This window comes from Lolium rigidum, chromosome 2, assembly GCF_022539505.1.
Source record: "Lolium rigidum isolate FL_2022 chromosome 2, APGP_CSIRO_Lrig_0.1, whole genome shotgun sequence".
NCBI lineage: Eukaryota > Viridiplantae > Streptophyta > Magnoliopsida > Poales > Poaceae > Lolium > Lolium rigidum.
The window spans coordinates 225,137,084-225,158,506 of NC_061509.1; the positions used below are offsets into that span (position 1 = coordinate 225,137,084).

Below are 21,423 nucleotides of genomic sequence, written 5' to 3' on the forward strand. Positions count from 1 at the left end.
TTACGGAAGGAGTTGAGTAAGTGAAAAAATCTATTTCATTAGTAGGATAAGGTATATATTTGACATGTTCTCCAAGTGTCAATTTCTCCAAACAATATATCAGTGTGGCAGTTTTAGTTGAATTCCTATTATGCTCTGGTTATTTTAGCACATCACTCATCAACTATGGTTTCAAGTTTAGGAAAATTAAAATATTAGCAGATGTGTGCTACAAAGTCACTAAGAAAAATGAAGATGAGTGCATGTGAGATAGGCCGTCCCCTCAGGCGTGACCGTTTTCGTGAGAGAAATAAGAGTAAAAATCATGTGAGAAAACAACCATTTATGTATAAAAAGATGCAGTTGCTATTTACAAACATCGATGCATCAAAGTCAATGAAACATTTATTTATGTACTGCTTGAAAAAAGTATGTTCCCGCTTCACACTTTCCCTTTATATTTAAATATTCGGTTTTCGACTTTGTTTGATAGAACTCGCATCCCCACCTGCCGAACTCAACAAAACAATACTGTTCCCACCACACCAACAAGACTACGAGAGTCGTTGGACAATTCCATGGAAAACATTTGATATTTTGTTTAATTTGGTCTGACTAAGAAGCTTGCGGTGCTTTACTTCACAAATTGTCGCCGAATAATTGGCCACCCGATGGCTGAAGAATTCCCAGCTAAATAATTGGCACACCAATATTAGCGTGGCAGCCACATGCTGAAACCTAACAAATCCATAAAAGTCAATGATCGGCAAGAACAAGACCTCACATGATAAGGATGGAGCCGCATCACCACTATTTCGGGCGACTCCGACTCCACCCTTGAAACATCTTCATGAGTCGCGACCAACACCCAGAAAATGTAAAGAAAACTAATATGCAAGCACACGTGGTTTGTTTGGATCTATTGCCAAAATGTGATGTGCTCCATTGTCCACTCTAGTTCATTCGTTGTTGCCAACTTTGGCCAACTTGTAGACGGCCAAAACTAATCGCCGGCGTTTTAGCTACCCAACTTTTGGTAGGACGAAACTAGCCTAAAACCAAACACACCCACAGATTCGCATGTTCTGCCGTCTCTTGTCGCCAGATTGGGCACCGGAAATGAGCTAAACTTCGGCGGCAGGGCGGCAGGGCCGGATATCCAAATAGCGCTGATCCTTCACGAGCAGGCCGTATTAGAACCAGGCCGCGCAAGGCCGTAGCCATTTCCCCCACAAGCCCTTTCTTACTCGGACGCGCATCGCCCCGCAGAATCTGCCGTAACTCCGAAACCCCACGCAGACACAGACACAGCTCCGGTCCGCCCTCTGACGCACCTCCGCCGGTCCCGGCCACCTCTCCCCCACCCCACCCCAGCCATGGAGGTCGGCGGCGAGGAGTTCGCGGTCGGCGTGGTGATCTCCGCGAAGACCACCCTCGGGGAGGAGTTCGAGGGCCAGATCGTCTCCTTCGACCGCCCGAGCAACCTGCTCGTCATCCATATCCTTCCCAAATCCCCCTCCCATCTCGTTTTAGCTTCCGCCTCTTCTAGCTCTGCTTCCTGGTTTGCTTTGTTTCCATGACGGCGTAGATCACAGGAGGGCGTGGGCAGGGCGGAGAGGGGCGAGCGGCGGAACGTCAGGGTCATCAAGGCCAACTACATCCAGGACTTCACCGTCGTCGGCAAGTACGACGACCCGCTCGACCCGGCCGCCTGCGTGCTCGACCTTGCCGCCATCCACGCCAGGGAGGAGGCAGCACTCAGGTGCGTCCTACTCACTGCATCCCGAGCATGTGATTTTATTTTTATCTTGTTTGGATTTGAGATGCGGCCATGATTCGACCAGTCAGCTTGGAAAACGTCAATAAAACAACATTTCTTTTGGAATTTAGTTAGTATAGCTACTGGAAATGTGAAATTTATGTTTGAGGAAATAAGAAAAATAAATATAAGATCAGTATATCTCACAAACCTCATGTGGCGGCTGTTTTAGTTGTTCCAGAACTGGACCTAACTATTTTAGTTGGTAAAAGTGATAAACTGGTAATGACATAGGCTGGCGAAAAAGGTGATAGCAATTGAAGGTGATACTGAGCTGAGTTATTGCTTGAACAAGCAAATTAGCTCTTTAGCATATGACAAACATTTGGTTATGTTGCCTTTGAGGGCACCTTCTTTTTTTGGTTCTAATAAAAGGTTGGGTCACTTTGATGAGAGAAGGCAGGACACATAAGAGAGAGGTGCTAAAGCTCTTTTTGGTGCTTACCATTCTTGTCTACAAGAGCTAGCCAATCCAGCTCTCTTTGCTCTACGTTGCTCCTAAAAAGCTAGGATTCTTCACTTGTTCCAGTACTATGGCTAAATTTATCACTGCATAACTTAGATTGGGTACTATGGCTACCAGAAGCATTAAGCTTCCAATATAGTCTTCATCGGAAGAAAAACGAGTGGAAGTAGCAATCTGAATTACTTCAACAGGCATGTTTTAAGCCATGGATACTCACATCTTGTTAGAATGGTTTTAACCATTCATACTTCAGAAATTATTGCATTTGCCTCATTCACAAACACGTCAGCACATACAAATCCCGAAACTCAGTGGCCAGGTTGGATTCTCCAAATCAGTCGTCATTTTGGAGTTTATCAATGTTACCTTTCCTGCTACCCATTGATTACCACAATAAGGAGCTTTACTTTCCGAATAACACCTTATTGGAAAGGGGAAGTATGACTAGTAGCATAGACCGACATTTAAGGTTTTGATGTTGCATTGGCCACTGGTTTACATTTTTTCTTGGCCTACATTTCTTGACATAGGAGGCTAATGAACAGAGGTGGTACCTCATAATTGTCTTACAAACAGTGTGCTATTTGGCTCTTAATAGCATAGCCCACCTAGGCAACCTTGATGATGACTTTTGATGGTTCTGAAGATGAAATTTCAGCAATATAGTAAGAACTGAGATTAGATGTGTAAACTAAGGAGAAATGAAAGGATTTAGAACTGGTATTGGTACTGTAGATTTAGATTAGAATAAAGGAATAAATCTGGTATTTGGTTAGAAATTCAGTTGTGGTCTTGGAACTCGCTGATCATTAAATGATCACAGTCATTCTCGCTTCTTTTTGTAACTAAGAAATAGTCCCTTTTTGGCGATGCAAAATAGTGGATTGTTGAACCAGGCAGCTATATAACTGACACAGAATGGTATGCGTTATTTAGAGCCAGGGGCTAGATTGATCATGGTTGAAAAAAAATCTGGGAGTTGTGCCAATTTGGTTCCAGAATTCTTTCTTCCGATCAAGGATGGTATCGTCTGTGGAAGTACATGCATGGAACAGTGATGAACTTGCATTATTCACTTATTTCTGAAAATATTAATAATGTTCCAAAAATAGCCTTTCTTATCTTCTATGTTGAAAAAAAATCTGGGAGTTGTGCCAATTTGGTTCCAGAATTCTTTCTTCTGATCGAGGATGGTATCCTCCGTGGAATTACCTGCATGCAACAGTGATGAACTTGCATTATTCACTTATTTCAGAAAATATTAATAATGTTCCAAAAATAGCCATTCTTATCTTGTATGTTGGAGATGAATGGTGCTCGCATTGAGGTCTCACACTGTTTGTTAGCATCACTGGACCCCTGTAAGCACCTAGATTAGAAAGTTAGTGAAGTGTTTGCTTCAGGGCTGCCAGATAGAATGCACTAGTACCTTTAATGTTACTAGTGCACTAGGTCATGAAAAGCCTGAAACCTGTGATTTTTTAAATCAATATATGGCATGGCAATAATACACATCTACTAAAATTTCATATCTAAAATTCTAAATTTGTTTTACAAATTCATAAACAAAAAAGACAAATCAGGATATGAATCTACCAAATTGAAATATGGACTGAATAGCATCTTGCTGTTACTCTTCACAGATGCATTTGTTCTATTTATTTCTTGAGTTGTTGAATTCAGATCTTAAAATTCATGACATCATATATACATATCGTATGAATGTTGCTACTCCCTCCGATTCATATTAATTGACTCAAGTTTAGCTAGATATGGATGTATCTAGTTAACAGACAAGTCTAGATACATGTGTATCTAGGTAAAATGGAGTCAATTAATTTGGACCGGAGGGAGTATTTATTTTTGCATTATTTCTGGATTTCTTATAAACTAGAGGCCTAATGCAGTAAGGTGCTAGTGCACCCAATATGCCCCTTGCTTCAGCCACTTCCTCCGGCTGTTAACTTGATAGATAATCTTTGACTTCAGACTCCATGTTGTGTTACTAGCCTTTGAGTTGTCTTCATGAGTTTATGAAAATCTTCCATTTACAGGAATATTATAATGTTGGGGTGTTTTGTTTTTATCAGTTATTAATCTCTGTTGACCATGCCTTTGTTGATCGATGGTTTTTCTTATTACATTGGGCAGTAAGGTTTTTTCACTTGTGAGAGCGCTGTTTTTGGTGTTTTGAGGCTCTATCATTTATGGTGATATGTTTTATCAAGCTTAGTATTAGCTATTAGAAGCTGACAATTAGCATTGCATGTCGTTGGCTTCTGCACTGTTACATCTTGGTTCTCATACTACATGCGATGATGCACAGGCAAGCTGAGATTGAAGCTGAGAGAATCGGTGTTGGTGTTACCCCAGAAGCCCAAAGATTATTTGATGCATTGTCCAAGACGTAAGTTCTGACTTCCATTACGTATTTCAAGGATATCCATGCTTTTTCCCATTTTGCTATGAATCAGCAGTTTTTTCGGACTCACCACATTTTTTTTCAGTAGAAAAAACTTAAAAGACTTTTTGGAGTCTATATGCGGTTTAGATCTTTATTCCATTATTAATGTGGGATCCCCATCACCTCTCATTATTGATAATAAACTCTTGTTTTTTCGCTCTGCACCTACAGACTTAGTAGGCAAATGCATGGTGAAGTCACTTTGCGTCTGAGAAATAAAGGAAGAAAATATACAACCTGTGGTTTTTATTTTTTATTGGGGGACATCAAAATCTTCTGTCTGTGACCTGTTCCCGAAAATGGAAGAACATCATCTTGCAAAACCTTGCTAGCATATGCATGAACTTGTATTTAGGGGTTTATTCATGCTACCTCCAGGTGTGTGACATAGAGCTATACTTGGTTTTGAGGGTTCTTTAGTTGCGGTATTTTCAAGCCGGTGTCCCAGTATGTTGTTTGGTTTCCTGTTTTTTTTGTCTGTTACGCAACACTCGCTGACTGGGTGGAGGCTTTTCAAAGTAAGCCGAGAATATTTTGTTTGTGTCATATAAAAGTGCTAAAATGGATATTTTGCATTTGCCTGGAATGAGTTATGACTAGAACTAGCATCAATCTTTGTCGTTGAGAAATAATTGTGGTAAGACATGCTGTCTTGGTATTATGCAAGACCATGAAATGCTGATACTTTCTGTACTTCAGTCGAGGTTGCAGTGCCTTGCATTTTGTACCCCCTTAGCAGCTGCTTACTCTGAGCAGATTGATTTCACTTTATGTGGTTTGCTACAATTTTTCCACCACAAATACTGTATTGTTTACTACACTTGTGTATCATTTATTCATTTTGAAACTCTGTTCAAGGTGGGGCATATATTCACCAGTTTCTGTTCGAGTTAGTGGTGCTCATGTTTTGCACCATTGTTGCAAATATTTGGTGTATGCCGAAAATCTAAGGAGACTTCTGTCTCTATTTCTTATATTGGCTAACTAAGTCTATTGTTCCACCAGGCTTCCAGTTCAGTGGAACAAGACTGACATTGTTGTAATAAAGGAAGTTCGTGTATGCAGTCCATACCTGCCTGAAAATGTCAGCGGTGGAACATCAGCTGCTAATGAACGGGTTAAGAAAGTGGTATGCTTATATGCTTGTATTTCAATGTTTGCACTTCTATACGTTCCGAACCTGGGAAATGACTAATCATTGTTTAAACTTGTTTTCTTTTGTGTGCGTGTTTCGTGCAGCTGGACTTTGAAAGGAAAAGACTACATGTGCGTGTACCTGGCCAACCCTAACTTCTTCGACCTGGCAATTTTTCAGCTTAATTCCTGCTGTACTCTATTTCTAAATCTGGCCTTGTTTGTTGTCTCGTCACTTGAGTTTTCTAAATCTGTTTCGGCATGTTCTTGTTGTACTCACAAAACTACCACACCGACTAGCTAGGTTGTACACTGTGATAGATGTCATATGAGCATTTGGATAATTACAGCACACTGTGTTGTCAATTCTATTGCTGATAGTAAAGGGTGTGTGGCTGAGACAAGCCAAGGAAAGAACATCGATTGGTGGCACTGAAAGAATGAGTAGCTAAGCAGAGTTGCTGAGTCAAGGCAAAACTGAAATCACTCCGAGAGACTTTGTATTACTGTGCTGATGGAATAAAACATCCAGCTTGTTCTGTTGTATTCTAGCTTTATTTTCATTCCATGGCTATTGTAAGTAAACTGAGGCAGTGATTATCCGTTCGTAGGAGTGACCCGCTTGTTTTTCTTTTTTCTTCTATGTGACTGGCCATATTTTGTTCATGGTATTTGATAGATAGAATGCATGAGTAGTGGTGATTTAGATTCTATTTAAGCGTTTGTGTGTTTATACGATCTGGGATGACTGTTTTCTACTACAAACCAACAAGCAAATATAGGGCTTAATGAAAAAGATATGAGTGACGAGAAGGTAAATTGTGTTAACCTTGATTATACATTATGCTTTAATGTTTCCAACCCACAATAAGGCAGACAGACAATTCGGCCTCCGTTTGTTCTCCATATACTCTCCTCTTGATCTCGAGATTTCATCCGTTCTGTGCACTGTCGCTCCTTTGACTCCACTCCTAGAGAGATTGGACACACAAAACTGATGGATGTACCTGAGAACTAGTGAGCCCATTTTTGGCAAAATTTGAAACTCAAACTTCTGCGTCTCCAAAAGTTATGCCAACAAATATATTGCTAGATATATACATCAAGATTTAAAGCAAGAAATTTCGTTCTAAAATATGTCATATTTTGGGAAATACAAAACGACAAATTTCTGACAAAAATACTCGCATATTACTCGTATATGTTGTCAGTTTTTTCGATAGCCCAAAACACAGTGCATTTTCTACCGAAACTTCATACAGATATACACCCAAAACAAAAAAAAATAAACTTAAAATTACAACTTTTGAACAAAGGGCACACCGGGTGCTGCAAATCCGTGTCCGGTTGGACCTATCTTCTGACATCAACATTTGTGACTGAGGTAAGATACCACTACTAAGGCTGCGTTGGAATTGCGGTGGATTATCATAATAGCTATTTGTTCCACTTTTTTTTGCGCAGCTTAGTGTTTGTTTGACATGTATTTACTTTTCTTGTTATGGCTGATGATTTCTGACAACTTTTTATAAAACCAGGAGTTCAGCAATTGAAAACTGAACCTAAACAACCGTGAACAAAATTGCTCCAAGTTTGACAAGAATGACACGGTATGCACTATGGCACAACAAAATTTCAAAAGAAAACTTAATCCCACTCATTGAGTCATTGGGATACAAAAAAAATCAAATGTGAATAGTAGCTAAGTAAGACTTGTAATGAATACTAAGTCAATTTCATAACAATTTTTTTTTCATATTGACCGGCCTAATCTTGTAAAAAAACAGCTCGACTTGTCATTGTTTTTTTGTAACCTGATCTTGTCGTGCTACCGCTAGATACTCTCTCTGTTGTGGCCCTTGAGGGGAAGTGAAGTTTTAGTGCTACCATGTGTGCAACATAGTATGTTGTAATATAAAGTTGAACATCCCCCGCAATTTTTTTTTTATAAAGTTGAACATAAAACAAAGCATTGATTTTTCCCTTTTTACATATGGAGTGTAATATATAGATTTCAACTCAAAATCAACAATAGAGCAACAAAAAGACATACTTTTACATTGAATTGTACATTTTCCATTTTCCTCTATATTAGACGTTTTTGCTCCTGGGGAGAGAGGTAGGGATACACACACAGTGAGAGAGAGGGAGTGTGTTTTTTTTACTTAAGATCTCCTTTGATTTATAGGATAGGGAAAACATAGGAATAGGAAAAGCATATGATTAAGATGTCATACATACTTGAATCCTATGTGAAGATGAACTCTGTTTGATTGTAATAAAGGAATTTTTCCATGAGGTATGACCTAATGCCTTTTTTTTATAGGATTTGTACTACAAGAGTCCTATAGGATATGTCCTATGATTTGAAAACTTGTACACATATATGAATTTTTCCTATAGAATCCAAATCTTACCCTATTCCTATGAATCAAATGGGCCCTAAACATGTGCATGCTTTCTTTTTTGGTGCGAAATAAGTGTGTTTGTAATTCATCAAAATTACCACCCCTTCGTTCATCAATATAAGATGTTTTAGCTCTTAGTAGATTTATCTATCTTGATACATATCTAATCTACTTTTAGTATGTAGATTCACTCACTATGATGTGTATCTAGTTTACAATTAAGTGTTTAAAATATCTTATATAGCAAATTCATTGCTCAAGGCTTTTGTTTCTTTCACAAAGTTAAGGTCCAATCAACGTCAAACACAAGCATAAAGTTCCGTTCTATGTCAGCTTTGACCAAGTTTATTAGAACACATGAACCCATATAATACCAAAATCAATATTATTGTGCTAGATTCATCATAAACATGATTCCCATATTATGTTTTTTTTCCGTGTTGTAAAAGTTACTCCTTGCGTTCTAAAATAGTCTACATTTTAGCCTCAAAATCTCAAAATATGTTCTCAACTTTTCTATATTTTATCTTTTAGTAAAAAACAAAGTGGTTTTGCTCTTTTAATTGGACGTTGTTATTTTCAATATAACTTATATTGACTGTTCACATATTTAAGTAGTACTAATAAAGGCAATACTAGTTTGTCTCATTTTTTCTACTCCCTCCGGTCCAGTATTCTGGGCTCCTAGTGAAAAACTATTTATTCCAAAACACCTAATTCATAGGCCCATTTACATTTAATTGCCTAATTAATCACCTCCTACAATTACTCCTAGCCCGAGAATATGCCTCTATTTTTTAGGTTGCCTGAAACGATTTCTCTGCATGCGGTGGGTTAAAAGGACGTTTCACTTGCCCTCTTTAATAGCAACACTTAAAGAAAAAATTAAATTAGACTGCTGATTGGTGAATACGTATCAAAAGAGGAGATACAGTTTAGACAATAGTTTTACACCTTGGTCGCGCTGCCATTTATAATAAGCCTAGAATACCGGACCGGAGGGAGTAGAATGTAGACTAAATCAGAACGGAGGGAGTATTTGTTATGATAAAGTGTAAATGTTGGGGAAATACATATTGGCTCTCGGGTGCAACGCACCCCTATACTTGCAGAAATAAAAATAAAATTAAGATTATTTTTTAAAAAATAAACTTTTTTGGAAATCAAAGATGATTAGGTATTGTACTTGAAAAAAAATATTTCCCTAGAAAATTATTTTTATTGTATCCTGGATAAAAAAAAACTCGAAACGTCCCATTATCATGTACTGTTCACTTTATATTCGTCATAGTTTTGTTTTCTTTACCCTGGAGACCATGTGAATCATTTCGTTTCCAAACATTTTTTTACGAGTACAAACTTGATCATCCTTGGTTTTTAGGAAGATTGATTTTTTTTACTATTTTAAATTACTATAAATTTTTTGGTCTATGGGAATGCGTTGCACCCGAGAGCCAAAAGTCCGCTTCCGTAAATGTTGACACTATTTTCTTATGATAAAGTGTAAATGTTGGGGGAGTGGTGTTTTGGAACATGTGAGCATATGCTCCCTATACTTTGAATTGCATCTTGCACATATTTTGAATTTCAAAAAAATTGAAACAAAAAATTTGCACGTTCATCTTCACGTGCTATGCGCTCACAAAGTTGTTTCATAAAAAATAAACTTATCATATGACGTGTGTGAAAAAGACAAAATTCAGTGCTTAAAATAAAGCTTTTGACAAGATAAATTTTCTCATTTTTACATAGACCACAAAAAATATCAGTTTTTCGTGAAACTTGACGAACGCACATATATCATGCAGATGTACATGTAGAATTTTATGTCAAATTTTTTTGATAGTTCAAAATATGATTTTTTGGTAGAGGGAGCATACGCACCCGGGAGCCGAATTGAATTTCTCGTAAATGTTGACACTATTTGTTTTATATAGACTTGTTAAGTATAATATATAATACACCGTACATATTTTGATATAAAAAGGTACTAGAGATTTACTCTCCACGCTTTTACTCCGACATTTCTTCTGCATGCAGTGTTTTATTTTCATTTTTGCGAGTTCACCACATTGGCTTTTCGCACAAGAATCACCCAGCCCGCGCGTAGTGACCACCTCGCGATACGGAAGCGTTCACGGCCGTAGCATTCAATTTCAGCGATTATTCTGGACCTCCAAAAATTCTGCCAAAAAAATATATTGCTAAATATATACATCAAGATTGTACGCAAGAAATTTCGTTCTAAAATACGTCATATTTTGGGAAATACAAAACAACAAATTTCTGAAAAAATACTCATATATTACTCGTATATAGTCAGTTTTTTTTCTATAGCCCAAAACATAGTGAATTTTCTACCGAAACTTCACACAGATATACACCCAAAACAAAAAAAAACTTAAAATTACAATTTTCAAACAAAGGGCACACCGGGTGCTGCAAATCCGTGTCCGGTTGGACAAACTATATTCCTGACTATATTGTGTTTCGCAGCAAGCACAAACTGATGGAGCAAAAGCTGCATCTGCTAGCAGAACGACATCATCTACCTCTGAAAATCCCAAGTCGAAGAAGTTCAATCCACCAAGAGCTGCTGCTGCACCAACCAGGACTAGTCCAAGAAAAGCTCCAACAAGTCCTAGAAGAACTGCTTCAGTTCCAAGAGCACCTGCAATATCTAGGCCCAGAAGAGCAGCCCAAGCAGTGGCGGAGCTTGGGTCAGATGAATGGGGGTGCAAAATAGGCCACAGAGACGTTTTGGGCCACTCTGGGGGCAAATGGGCCAAATATGGGCTTTTTAGGCAAAATTTGTCAAATATGAAGTGGTTTTGGGACAAAAAAATTTGGGCTGGGGGGGCCGCCGCCCCCCTACTTGTACATAGCTCCGCCGTCGAGCCCAAGCACCATCTACCACAAGTAATCTGGGAACTACTGCCCCTGGAAAAAAGGAAGGAAGAGACTACTCGATGGAAGAATGAAGGAACTACTGCCCCTGGAAAAAAAAGAAAGGAAGAGACTACTCGATGGAAGAATGAAGGAATATCTCACTGCATCTGGAAACTACTAAATAATTATGTTTTTTTTAATTGTTACATACAGAAACTTATCATTTTGTCAGGAAACTAAACCTGTGAGGATCATATTATGAGCATTTAACATTCAATGTCATTATACAGAGTATTGTATCTTATTTTATTGAGTGCTACTTGTGACTTTCCCTCAAGAAAATACTACTACCTGTCACTTGCAATGTTCATATGATCGGGCATTCCATCTTATTTTATCGAGTACTACATGTGACTTGCAATGTAATATACTACTGCAATTGTTTCTTTAAATCTAATGAAAATAGATAGAAGTGCTGCAAAAATACAAAGAAAATTCTGATTTTATTCAGTTCCATATTCCAGACATTACATTGCATAGCAATCTCGCACAACATTCCTAGAGCTATCTTAACATCATCTTGCAACTAAACCTATCAGGAATATAATCACCACATACACCAGGTTCTTATACATAGAAATCCTCGGTCTTTTTCCCTAACTGCTTCCATTTAGGCATTCTTAAGATTAAGCTCCCCACTTGTGCAGCTACTCGGTTTTGGTTCAGTCTGATCGTCAACTTCCCCTGCAGCCTCCTCCTCACTGCAGGACTGGTCAAGCAAATCATACCACTCAATGTATCCACATCTTGCACTCTGTCCAATTAGTGCACACAATAAGTCAATCAAGCAAAAAAATTGAGCATTTTGACAGAGGAGACACAGCAGATGAACTCACCATTGCACTAAAACGAGATAGTACTCCTCTCTGAGTAATTGGCACTCAGCTACATGAAGTCCACCACGGTGCCTCCTTACCTCATATGCATAGCTTGGCAGGCTCGTATACCATGGGCTGCTCCCGATACAGCATCGGCGAGCGCCTGGACAAGCCGTCGCGGCCGCGCGACGAAGATGCACCGGAGGAGCCACTATCACCGAGCGCCGCCACCTCCGCCGCCACCACCACTTCCGCCGTAGCCACCGTCGCCGGCTAGCTCACTTCCACTACTTTCCTCTCTCTAGCCACGAAACCTAATTTCGTTCCCCTCCGATTCGATGTGAGCCCGGTCAAGACGACAACGACGACCCGTCCTTCATCCAGTTTACCAGCCAAATCATCAATCCCAGCGTTAACCTTGCCATGTCATCAAATTTTTTTTTTTTTTGGTAGAAATGACCATCAAGCAAGGATAAATCGGGAATTGAGAGTTTAGGGTGGTGATTTTCCCGGGATTGACAGTTTGGGGTTCAATTTCAACCAAGGCTACGACTTCAAGGTTTGTTACATATACTCAATAAAAATATATCTAAATACATCTATATTAGTGACAATTAATACATACGGATCAAATGGAGTACTCCCTCCATCCTAGAGTGTAAGTCATATTTCCAAAAACTATTTGTCCCATAACCCCCACCTTTAAGGCATAATTTTATTTAATGAGGAAGAGAAAGGGGTTGCATGCACCAATGAGGGAGAGAAAGAGAATGCATGCACCAATAAGAGAGAGAAAGAGGCTCAATAAGAGATAGAAAATGAGACCCAATCAGACAGTACCTTGAGCCAAGATATTCAAAAATTATGACTTACAAACTAAAACGGAGGGAGTACTAGATATTTACTACTCCGACATTTCTTCTGCATGCAGCGGGCTCACTCACTACATTGGCTTCTTGCACAAGAATCACCCAGCCCGATCCGGTCCTTGACCACCTCGCGATACCGATGCGTTCACTAGTACCTCGGCCGTAGCAATCAATTTCAGCGAACCATGATGAATGCGGAAAGCTTGGCGTGACACCCTTCAAGCCCCCCACCGCATTTACTCCTTCAGGTTCCGCACAGTTACGCCTCGATCGCTTGCCCCGTTTCGCTTCCCCGGTACTGTACCCATCGAAGAAGTAGCCCACGCGCCGAGCTGCCAACTGGTGCTCGATCTCTCCCTTCATTCATCGCTTCAAGGGAAATCATTGCGGCCGAGATCTCCATGCATTACTTTTTCCTAATCAATGCAACCCTTTCCCGAATATAAATCAGTGTTATCAAGCACAGTGTCAGTGGTCAAGTATCCATCGTCCTGCCAGACGAAGCGGGGCCTCTCACGTGGTCTTTGCTCGAGGTACGGACAACGAGCTCGATGTTGAGCATGTGCTCTCTGTAGATTTGGGTTCAGGAATAAATAAACGCGGTGATTAATAAAAGGATTAATTTACTTCCAATCTTTCATGCAGTGGGGCTTGGTCCTGGAATTTTGCGAGCCCGTCCGTGACCGATCCGACCCCAATCATGCTCGCCGGCCGGGTAGCCCCGCAGGCCCAGCGGAAGAAAGCAAACAAAACGCCGCAGCAGTAACCGGAGGAGCACAATGATAGGGCGCGGTACGGCGGCGCTGCTTTGCGTACAGGTCAAAAGCATCTCTCTGCTCTCTGCCGTGCCTGCTGTTTTTATCACATCTCCTCGGAACGAGACGCGGGAAAGCGAAAAAAAGATGTAGACATCCCCGTTCGTACCCCTGCCGTGCTCACTGCTGTAGCCATCGGCGGGCGGAGCGGCCGCAATAATTCAGTCACAGGCCTCACACACACTCACTCACACGGCACGGCACGGGTCGGTTTATTTTACTCTGGCATTTTCTGAAGCCGGGCAGTGTGGCGCGCAAGCGCGGTAGGACGGGATCGTGGAAGACCTCTTTCTTCACGCACAATCCATGACACCACGTCCTCCGGTACCACAGTCCAGAACGCGCGGTAACGTCACTTGGCGAACCTGGAAAACCGGAGGCAACAACCGAACGTCGAAACGGAACCCAAATGTATGTGCAACCCCAAAATGCGCGCCTACATTCCGCTCCAAATCCACCAAGAAACCACACAGATAGCGAAGCCAGAGAGAAGAGAGAAGAGAGAAGAGAGAAGAGAGAATAGAGATACTACAGTGGAGATTCGCAGGGGGGCGCAAGGGGACGGGCGCGGAGGACAAGAGCGCATAAATGCGGGTTTGGACCAGAATGCGCGCTGCCGTGAACCAGCAGAGGGACGACGTGGAGCAGAACAAAACAACCGCTCCCTCTCTGCTCTCTCTGCACCGCAGCGGCCGTGCTGACGCTGGGCGGGCGAGTGCCTTTTTTGACCGCTTCTGCCTCCCATCCTGCGCCGTACCAACGCTACAGGCTGCCGCTGTACTGCTACACCACACTACCACCACTCGCCCCACCCCTACACACTACCACCACTCCCCACTCCACTCCACTCCGCTCCACTCCGCCTCGTCTCGCCAAGCATTGTGGCTTCACGGGAGGAGAGCGCGCCCGTGATCTGAGGGGGACGGTGCGGCGTCTGCGCGGGCCGGAGGGAAGAGGAGGCGCGCGAGATGGCCGGAGGTGGCGGCGGCGGCGGGGGCCAGAAGCAGGACGACCTGACACCGCACCCAGTCAAGGACCAGCTCCCGGGGGTCTCCTACTGCATCACCAGCCCACCTCCATGGCGTGAGTACCTCCTCTCCCTGCCTCCGCTCGTTTATTCCTTCCTCGCCGTCGGTTCTAGTCTGCCGAGCTTGTCGCTGCTCCCGCGGCAGAGATTTTGGGTGTTTGTTTGAGTTTTTCCGGAGATTCTACTCGCGACGCCGACGCGCGCGTCGCCGTCCGGTACCATGATGCTTGCGGTTTCTCCCGTCGCTTTCGGGGGTCTGGGTTACTGCTTGCGCCGCGACGGTAGTTGGTGAACTCTGCATTCCAGCTCCTTCCGCGGCGAGGGGGAACTGCCCAGATCTGCCTGCCCTTTTCCCGGCGCCAATCTATCTATGTATCTCGGATATTCCAAAAATTAAAAGCGGCTCGCCTTTTCGTTTCGTTTTGTCCCACCTCCCTAGTTTACTTATTAATGCGCTTTTAATGATCTGCCGCGTTGAATATCCAGTTAGCAGCGCCCGCTAGTTTATCCCCTGATGTAGCCACAGGGGTTTGACCCGTGCTGATTCGGGGAATTTCGCACGAATGCCGGATGGGGTTTTTTGGGGTAGTATCTCTTCGATGCTGAATCCGGAGGATCCAGTCTCGATGTCGCCTTCACTTGCGTCAACGTCACCATGATTCTGGGACTGCGATTCTTGCTTGTTAGCTGCGCGAGACGGAGGATTCGGGAATTCTGCCGCTATGCCTGCGATTTCGTAGGGTGATCTTGGGTTCAACCAACTCGTGCGTTGACTCGTCTAGGCTTTGCTACCATCTGCACCGGAATTCTACTTTTGTTACTCTACTTGCCAATCTGTATTTAGTTTCGCGTGTTCCATGTCTGTACCACATGCGTCCATTGAATTCCTATGTTTTGCCATGTCGGTACCTGGTAGGTGGCTCCAAACCGGAGGTCGACTATATCTGCACAATCCTTGTCACTCTCAGTTGCATTAATTCTCCTTTTTTCTCGAACACACGCCTAGACGTGTGTCTTTGTATATTAGAAGAAGACCGTCAAGATGACGGGAAAGTTAGAGCGTTGGTAGCAAGACTACAGCAGAAGGCAAAACAGAAAACAAAAAACAAAAAACAAAAAGAAAACAAGAGAAGAACACAAGAGAGAACAAAACAAAATATATACAAGGCTAACATTCTGTTAGCCTGCATTGTTTGCTGGCTAACTGGGTAGGTGATCTTCCTTCTAGTAATTTTCTATCATCTGCATGGTCAACTGGTCATACCTTGTTTGCGCTAGCTAGCGTGTTCCAAACCAGGGATTGGCCTTGCTTTGTATAGTGCTTAATGTAAAGGGAGTAACGGCTTGCTGTGTCTGTGACTCTGTGTGTATGGGTGCATCAGTACAAGTACTAACGTGAATGGGCGCTTCAGTACAAATAGTAAGCTTAATGAGATGTTCGTATGGTCCATTTTGTACTACCTGTACTAAACTGAGTCTACTCTCCACTTGTAAGAGTAGCACTATAAATGAAGGGTGGCCTCCTAAGAGGCCCACCCAGGTGTTCTCCTAAATCTCCTGTACTCACTACTACTGAGTTAGAGTTCTGTACACAGCAGGAGGGGGGCATATTTGTTAAATTACAATCCTTGTAATGTCATACTGTAGCCATCTTCCTATCTTGATTTTTTGCGCCTAACTCTTTTAAGTTTTAAGACTCGAACCATGCACACCGATTGGTATTCATTAGAAATTTTACATGGGAGAAGGTGCAAGCTTGAATTCTCCATATGGACAAATGGTGGACAGGAAGTCCTTTTTGTTCAGAATGTTGACTGAATGATTTGTTCATATTGGCAGTTATATTATTTATGCTTTCCTTCCAAGGTTGATAAACTACATATGTTTTATTTCCATTAGCTTCATCTTCTTGCTAGTATTGTGAAGTATGTCCATGGAAAGCAGGATAGTTCTGCTATAGAAATAGTTCATCGATACACTTCCACTATACTATGTGTAACTTACTGATTTTGTATGTGCTTAGTGAGAAACTTAATTCTGAAATTTGACTGTATGAAATTGTTCATAATGCAGCGGAGGCCATTCTCCTTGGGTTTCAACACTATCTGGTCATGCTGGGAACTACTGTTATCATACCTACTGCACTCGTTCCACAGATGGGAGGAAACAATGTAAGATTACAAGTCTACTCAGTTCTGTAGCTTTGGACCGAATCCACTTATTGTTGAAGACTAATGGTGTTTCTTCCTTTGCTAGGAGGACAAGGCAGTTGTCATCCAGACATTGCTGTTTGTGGCTGGAATCAACACCCTTCTGCAGAGTTTCTTCGGTACCAGATTGCCTGCGGTGATTGGTGGATCGTTCACGTTTGTTTTGCCTACCATCTCGATCATCCTTGCAGGACGTTACGCCAATGAACCAGATCCGCATACAGTAAGTTCAATAGAAGGATAATTCTACTTGCTGTCCAATATTCTTTTCCTGCATGTAAACCTGATGAAAATCACCTGGTATTTTTTGAAGAAATTCCTCAAAATCATGCGTGGAACACAAGGTGCTTTGATTGTTGCCTCTGCACTACAGATCATAGTTGGCTTCAGTGGCCTTTGGCGTAATGTTGCAAGGTAGGAAGATGAACAATGGGTAGTTATTATTTCTCAACTCAGTAGCTGCTCCAAAGTTACTGAAGCAGGAAGTGATCTAGCTCAAATAGTGCATTTAACTTCCAACATCTCATGAGCTTGTATATACTGCTTTTGTTTCAGGTATCTGAGTCCATTGTCAGCTGCTCCTCTGATAGCACTAGTTGGATTTGGACTCTATGAGCTGGGTTTTCCATCGGTAAGTTTTGAGTATTTTGTTTCTAATCAGTATTCATTGTTTCAAGCATACACACTCCTTATGTCTGAATTGCAAATACACAGGTTGCTAAGTGTGTTGAGATTGGTCTGCCCGAATTAATCCTCCTGGTGATCTTTGCGATGGTTCGACTACATTTCTGTTCATGCAATTGCTCTTACCCTTGTTTCTGACCATCTATATGTGCTCCAGCTGCTCTTTTACCTCCCCCTTCTTCATTTTGTAGTACCTGCCACATGCTGTACACATGATGAGGTCCATCTTCGACCGATTTGCTGTTCTGTTCACTATTCCCATAGTGTGGCTCTATGCGTATCTGCTGACAGTCGGAGGAGCATACAGGAATGCAGCACCAAAGACCCAATTTCATTGCCGCACTGACCGTTCTGGACTAATTGGTGGTGCACCATGGTATTGTTGTGAACTTTTGAAGATATGCTTATTCCATTGGTGCCAACTGTGATGTTGTAGTAACATTAATGCTTCACTATTTCTACTAAAATGACAGGATAAGAGTGCCATATCCCTTTCAGTGGGGTGCTCCAACGTTTGATGCTGGTGAAGCTTTTGCAATGATGGCTGCCTCATTTGTTGCTCTTGTGGAGGTTAGGCAGTTTTTTTTTACGTTTGTGCTCATTTGAGATTCTAAAATAATGAGAATCAATCTCCTAACTCCCGTGTTTGTAGTCTACTGGTACCTTCATTGCTGTTTCAAGATTTGCAAGTGCCACACCTCTCCCGCCCTCTGTACTTAGCCGTGGTGTTGGTTGGCAGGTATGTGCCAAGTTTACATTCACCACATGACAAGCTTGACTACATAAATCTGCAAACTTGATTTCATGCAAAGTGAATATAACCCTTTTTGCTACAGGGTGTTGGTATCCTTCTGGATGGGCTATTTGGGACTGGAAATGGGTCTTCTGTATCAATGTAAGCATCATATAATTTATGTTGCTATCTCTTTAAAGAATGCATTCCATTTTCATTTTGATACAACCACTATTCGTATTAACTATTAAGGAATACATCTAATTTCAACCATTATGCTTGTCATCTGCAGTGAAAATGCCGGGTTGCTAGCCTTGACACGCGTTGGTAGCCGAAGAGTTGTGCAGATATCAGCTGGTTTTATGATATTCTTCTCTATTCTTGGTAAGTTTTGTTACCTCAAATCTGTGTTTTGCTTCATAGGTCATTTGATCTAGCACAGTAAGGAGATGGTGGACTAATTAAGTAATTAACATACGAATATTTGTCAAAACTCCCATATTGACATGTGTATGTTTGTTTGTGTGTGGGGCTTGCATGCGTGTGCCTGCACAAGAGAGGAGGTTTTGTGTGTGTAGCGTAAAACTGTTATGATAACAGTAGGTAGTTAAAGGCCTTCTGTTTCTTGAAATTGCGGCTTACTATTTTGCGAATGCCTCAAGGCGAGGTATCATCTTCAACTGTATTTGGTTAGATCATTGGTGGGTAAATATACTGGTGTTCTCTCCCAGGTCTGTGAACAAGTATTTACAGAATGTAGATATTACAAATTTGCGGTAGCACACCACTTTTGCTGAATAAACCAAACTGAGATAATCCAATAACCCTGGGCACTGGCTTATTTAGATACTATAAAATTGATGGGTTCTTAGGTTCCCAATGTTATTTTTTGACATTTAATGCAACCATTAGTGGTGCTAAACTACCTCCGGTACCCTTTGTTTACTCTTATAAGTCAATCGGTAGCTTCTGTTGAGGGAACAGTCTAGGGGAAAATGTAAACAGTCTGACTTCTCTAATGTAAAACTTGCCTATTTATATGGGCCCCTTGTTTCCTATTTGTACAGATGATTTATATGGGAATAATCGGTAGCTCTCTTTGCAGTCACATGACCCTAATGTTTATACGCTCGATCTGCTCCTGCTTGTGTTGGCTTTGGAAATGTCATCTTAGCGCAATGTAACTGAAAAGTATTTTGTCTGCCAAATGGGCATGCGTGCATTACCCTGTCTTTGGTGCCTGGTTTCTTATTTTCAAATCAAAAAGTGTCTCTGCACCTGGATGATAGATTGATGGGAATGCAGTGGGAAATTGCTTCGGCTGTGAATCTCTCATAAGATTTGAGTATGTTTATATCAAATGAAGTAAATGTAGAATAATAGTAAAGCTAATCTCTGGTACCATTACCATCTCTAGATACATACACATTGCATCAGGGTATTTGGCTGTGTATTGGTGCAGTTTGATAACTTGTTATTTTACTTCTAGTCTATGGGGTGTACAGAACTACAGAATTACAGATACATGTGCAGTGCATCCTTACCTATATGTTCAGAAGAGCTTCTGTTTATATTGTGTGGAAATTGGGGATGGGGGAGTGAAGATGTGCTTCTGTTCACTTATGAATTTTACCTATTACCAGTGTATTATTGGTAATAATGGTTAACACGGTAACATATGTGATATTGACAATGATCTTTGCTGCTTGGCATTTCAAACTGGTGCCTGTTTTAAAGCATTATGCATTTCAGTCAACTGAGCTCTCACCTTAAGTACAAGCATACTTAGGAATTACAGATATGGTTGTGTATCTATGTACAATAATCCCTTGCTGCTTGTGTCTTCCAGGAAAATTTGGAGCTGTCTTTGCATCAATACCTGCACCAATCTTTGCTGCTCTCTATTGCGTGTTCTTTGCATACGTTGGTGGGTGGAGAGCTTCATATTACTTATGTTCGCATTTTCTTTGGAATTGCAAGCTTTCACTTATGAGGGACAATTGTAATTGAGCTCTGATGTAATCTGTTAACAGGTTCTGCTGGGCTTGGTTTCCTTCAGTTCTGCAACCTCAATAGCTTCAGAACCAAGTTCATCCTGGGGTTCTCACTGTTCCTGGGCCTTTCAATTCCTCAGTATTTCAATGAGTACACATCCGTTGCTGGTTTTGGCCCTGTTCACACCCGCGCAAGATGGGTTCGTGGCAGTATAACCATTCTCAACTTTACATGAAGAGATATGAGATACTAACCAGTTGTTTCCCCTACTTCTGCAGTTCAATGACATGGTGAACGTGCTCTTCTCATCAAAGGCTTTTGTTGGTGGCATTGTTGCATACGTGCTGGACAACACCCTTCACAGGCATGAGGCTACTGTCAGGAAAGACCGTGGGTATCACTGGTGGGATAAGTTCAGGTCATACAGGACCGACACAAGGAGCGAGGAGTTCTATTCCCTGCCATTCAACCTGAACAAGTTCTTCCCCTCGGTTTGAGCATACTGTGATTAATGCAAGACGCTAAGGTTACCTGTACTGTCTGTCCATCCCTACCTATCTGGAACAGCCAAACCATTGGGCTCGGTAGCAAGGTGCAAATCCAATGGTACAAACATAGTGTTTCGGTGCCTCGCTAAAACCATCGTCCTATGTTAGGCCAGTGCTGTATATTCAGTACTCTATTCGGGGACAAAAAATACTCGCTCTGATCCATAATAAGTGTCATGGTTTTAGTTTAGATTTGAACTAAAACCATGACTCTTATTATGGAACGGAGGGAGTAGGAATTTTTTGGCAACTCATTTGCATATGGAAATGCATGCTGGTTCAGTACAAGTCTCATTTCAGAAGTGAGACCAGTGTATTGACAGCTATTGTAGTGCTGCTACTGTAGGGATCTTACTAATGGAGCTATAATCTGTATGTAGGCTTCAGTAGAACAATGAACTGGTATCCTTTGAGGTTGGTACTCTGCTTGTTATGCTATGTTGCAGTGGGGTACTATTGCTGTAGACTTGAGAACGGAATGGAGGTCGTTATGATTAATTAATCT

General features: G+C 41.6%; 2 protein-coding genes across 3 annotated transcripts; both read left to right on the plus strand.

Moving 5' to 3' along the window:
- The first annotated feature begins 1,284 nt into the window (after positions 1-1,284).
- On the plus strand, positions 1,285-6,127 carry LOC124688222 (protein LSM12 homolog). The gene is made up of 5 exons (XM_047221932.1): positions 1,285-1,476; positions 1,573-1,741; positions 4,591-4,671; positions 5,734-5,857; positions 5,968-6,127. The coding sequence occupies exons 1-5, from the start codon at positions 1,356-1,358 to the stop codon at positions 6,016-6,018; spliced, it is 546 nt and encodes a 181-aa protein (XP_047077888.1). The 5' UTR covers positions 1,285-1,355; the 3' UTR covers positions 6,019-6,127.
- Positions 6,128-14,689: 8,562 nt separating this feature from the next.
- On the plus strand, positions 14,690-21,048 carry LOC124688224 (nucleobase-ascorbate transporter 6-like). 2 transcript variants are annotated; one of them, XM_047221933.1, is made up of 14 exons: positions 14,690-14,804; positions 16,822-16,919; positions 17,005-17,181; positions 17,272-17,372; positions 17,514-17,589; positions 17,673-17,732; positions 17,834-18,018; positions 18,116-18,212; positions 18,295-18,381; positions 18,479-18,537; positions 18,668-18,759; positions 20,225-20,302; positions 20,409-20,569; positions 20,649-21,048. In XM_047221933.1, the coding sequence occupies exons 1-14, from the start codon at positions 14,690-14,692 to the stop codon at positions 20,865-20,867; spliced, it is 1,605 nt and encodes a 534-aa protein (XP_047077889.1). In that variant the 3' UTR covers positions 20,868-21,048. The 2 variants fall into 2 exon arrangements, with proteins under 2 accessions (XP_047077889.1, XP_047077890.1); XM_047221934.1 differs by having other exon boundaries at positions 17,691-17,732.
- The last annotated feature ends 375 nt before the right edge of the window (positions 21,049-21,423 follow it).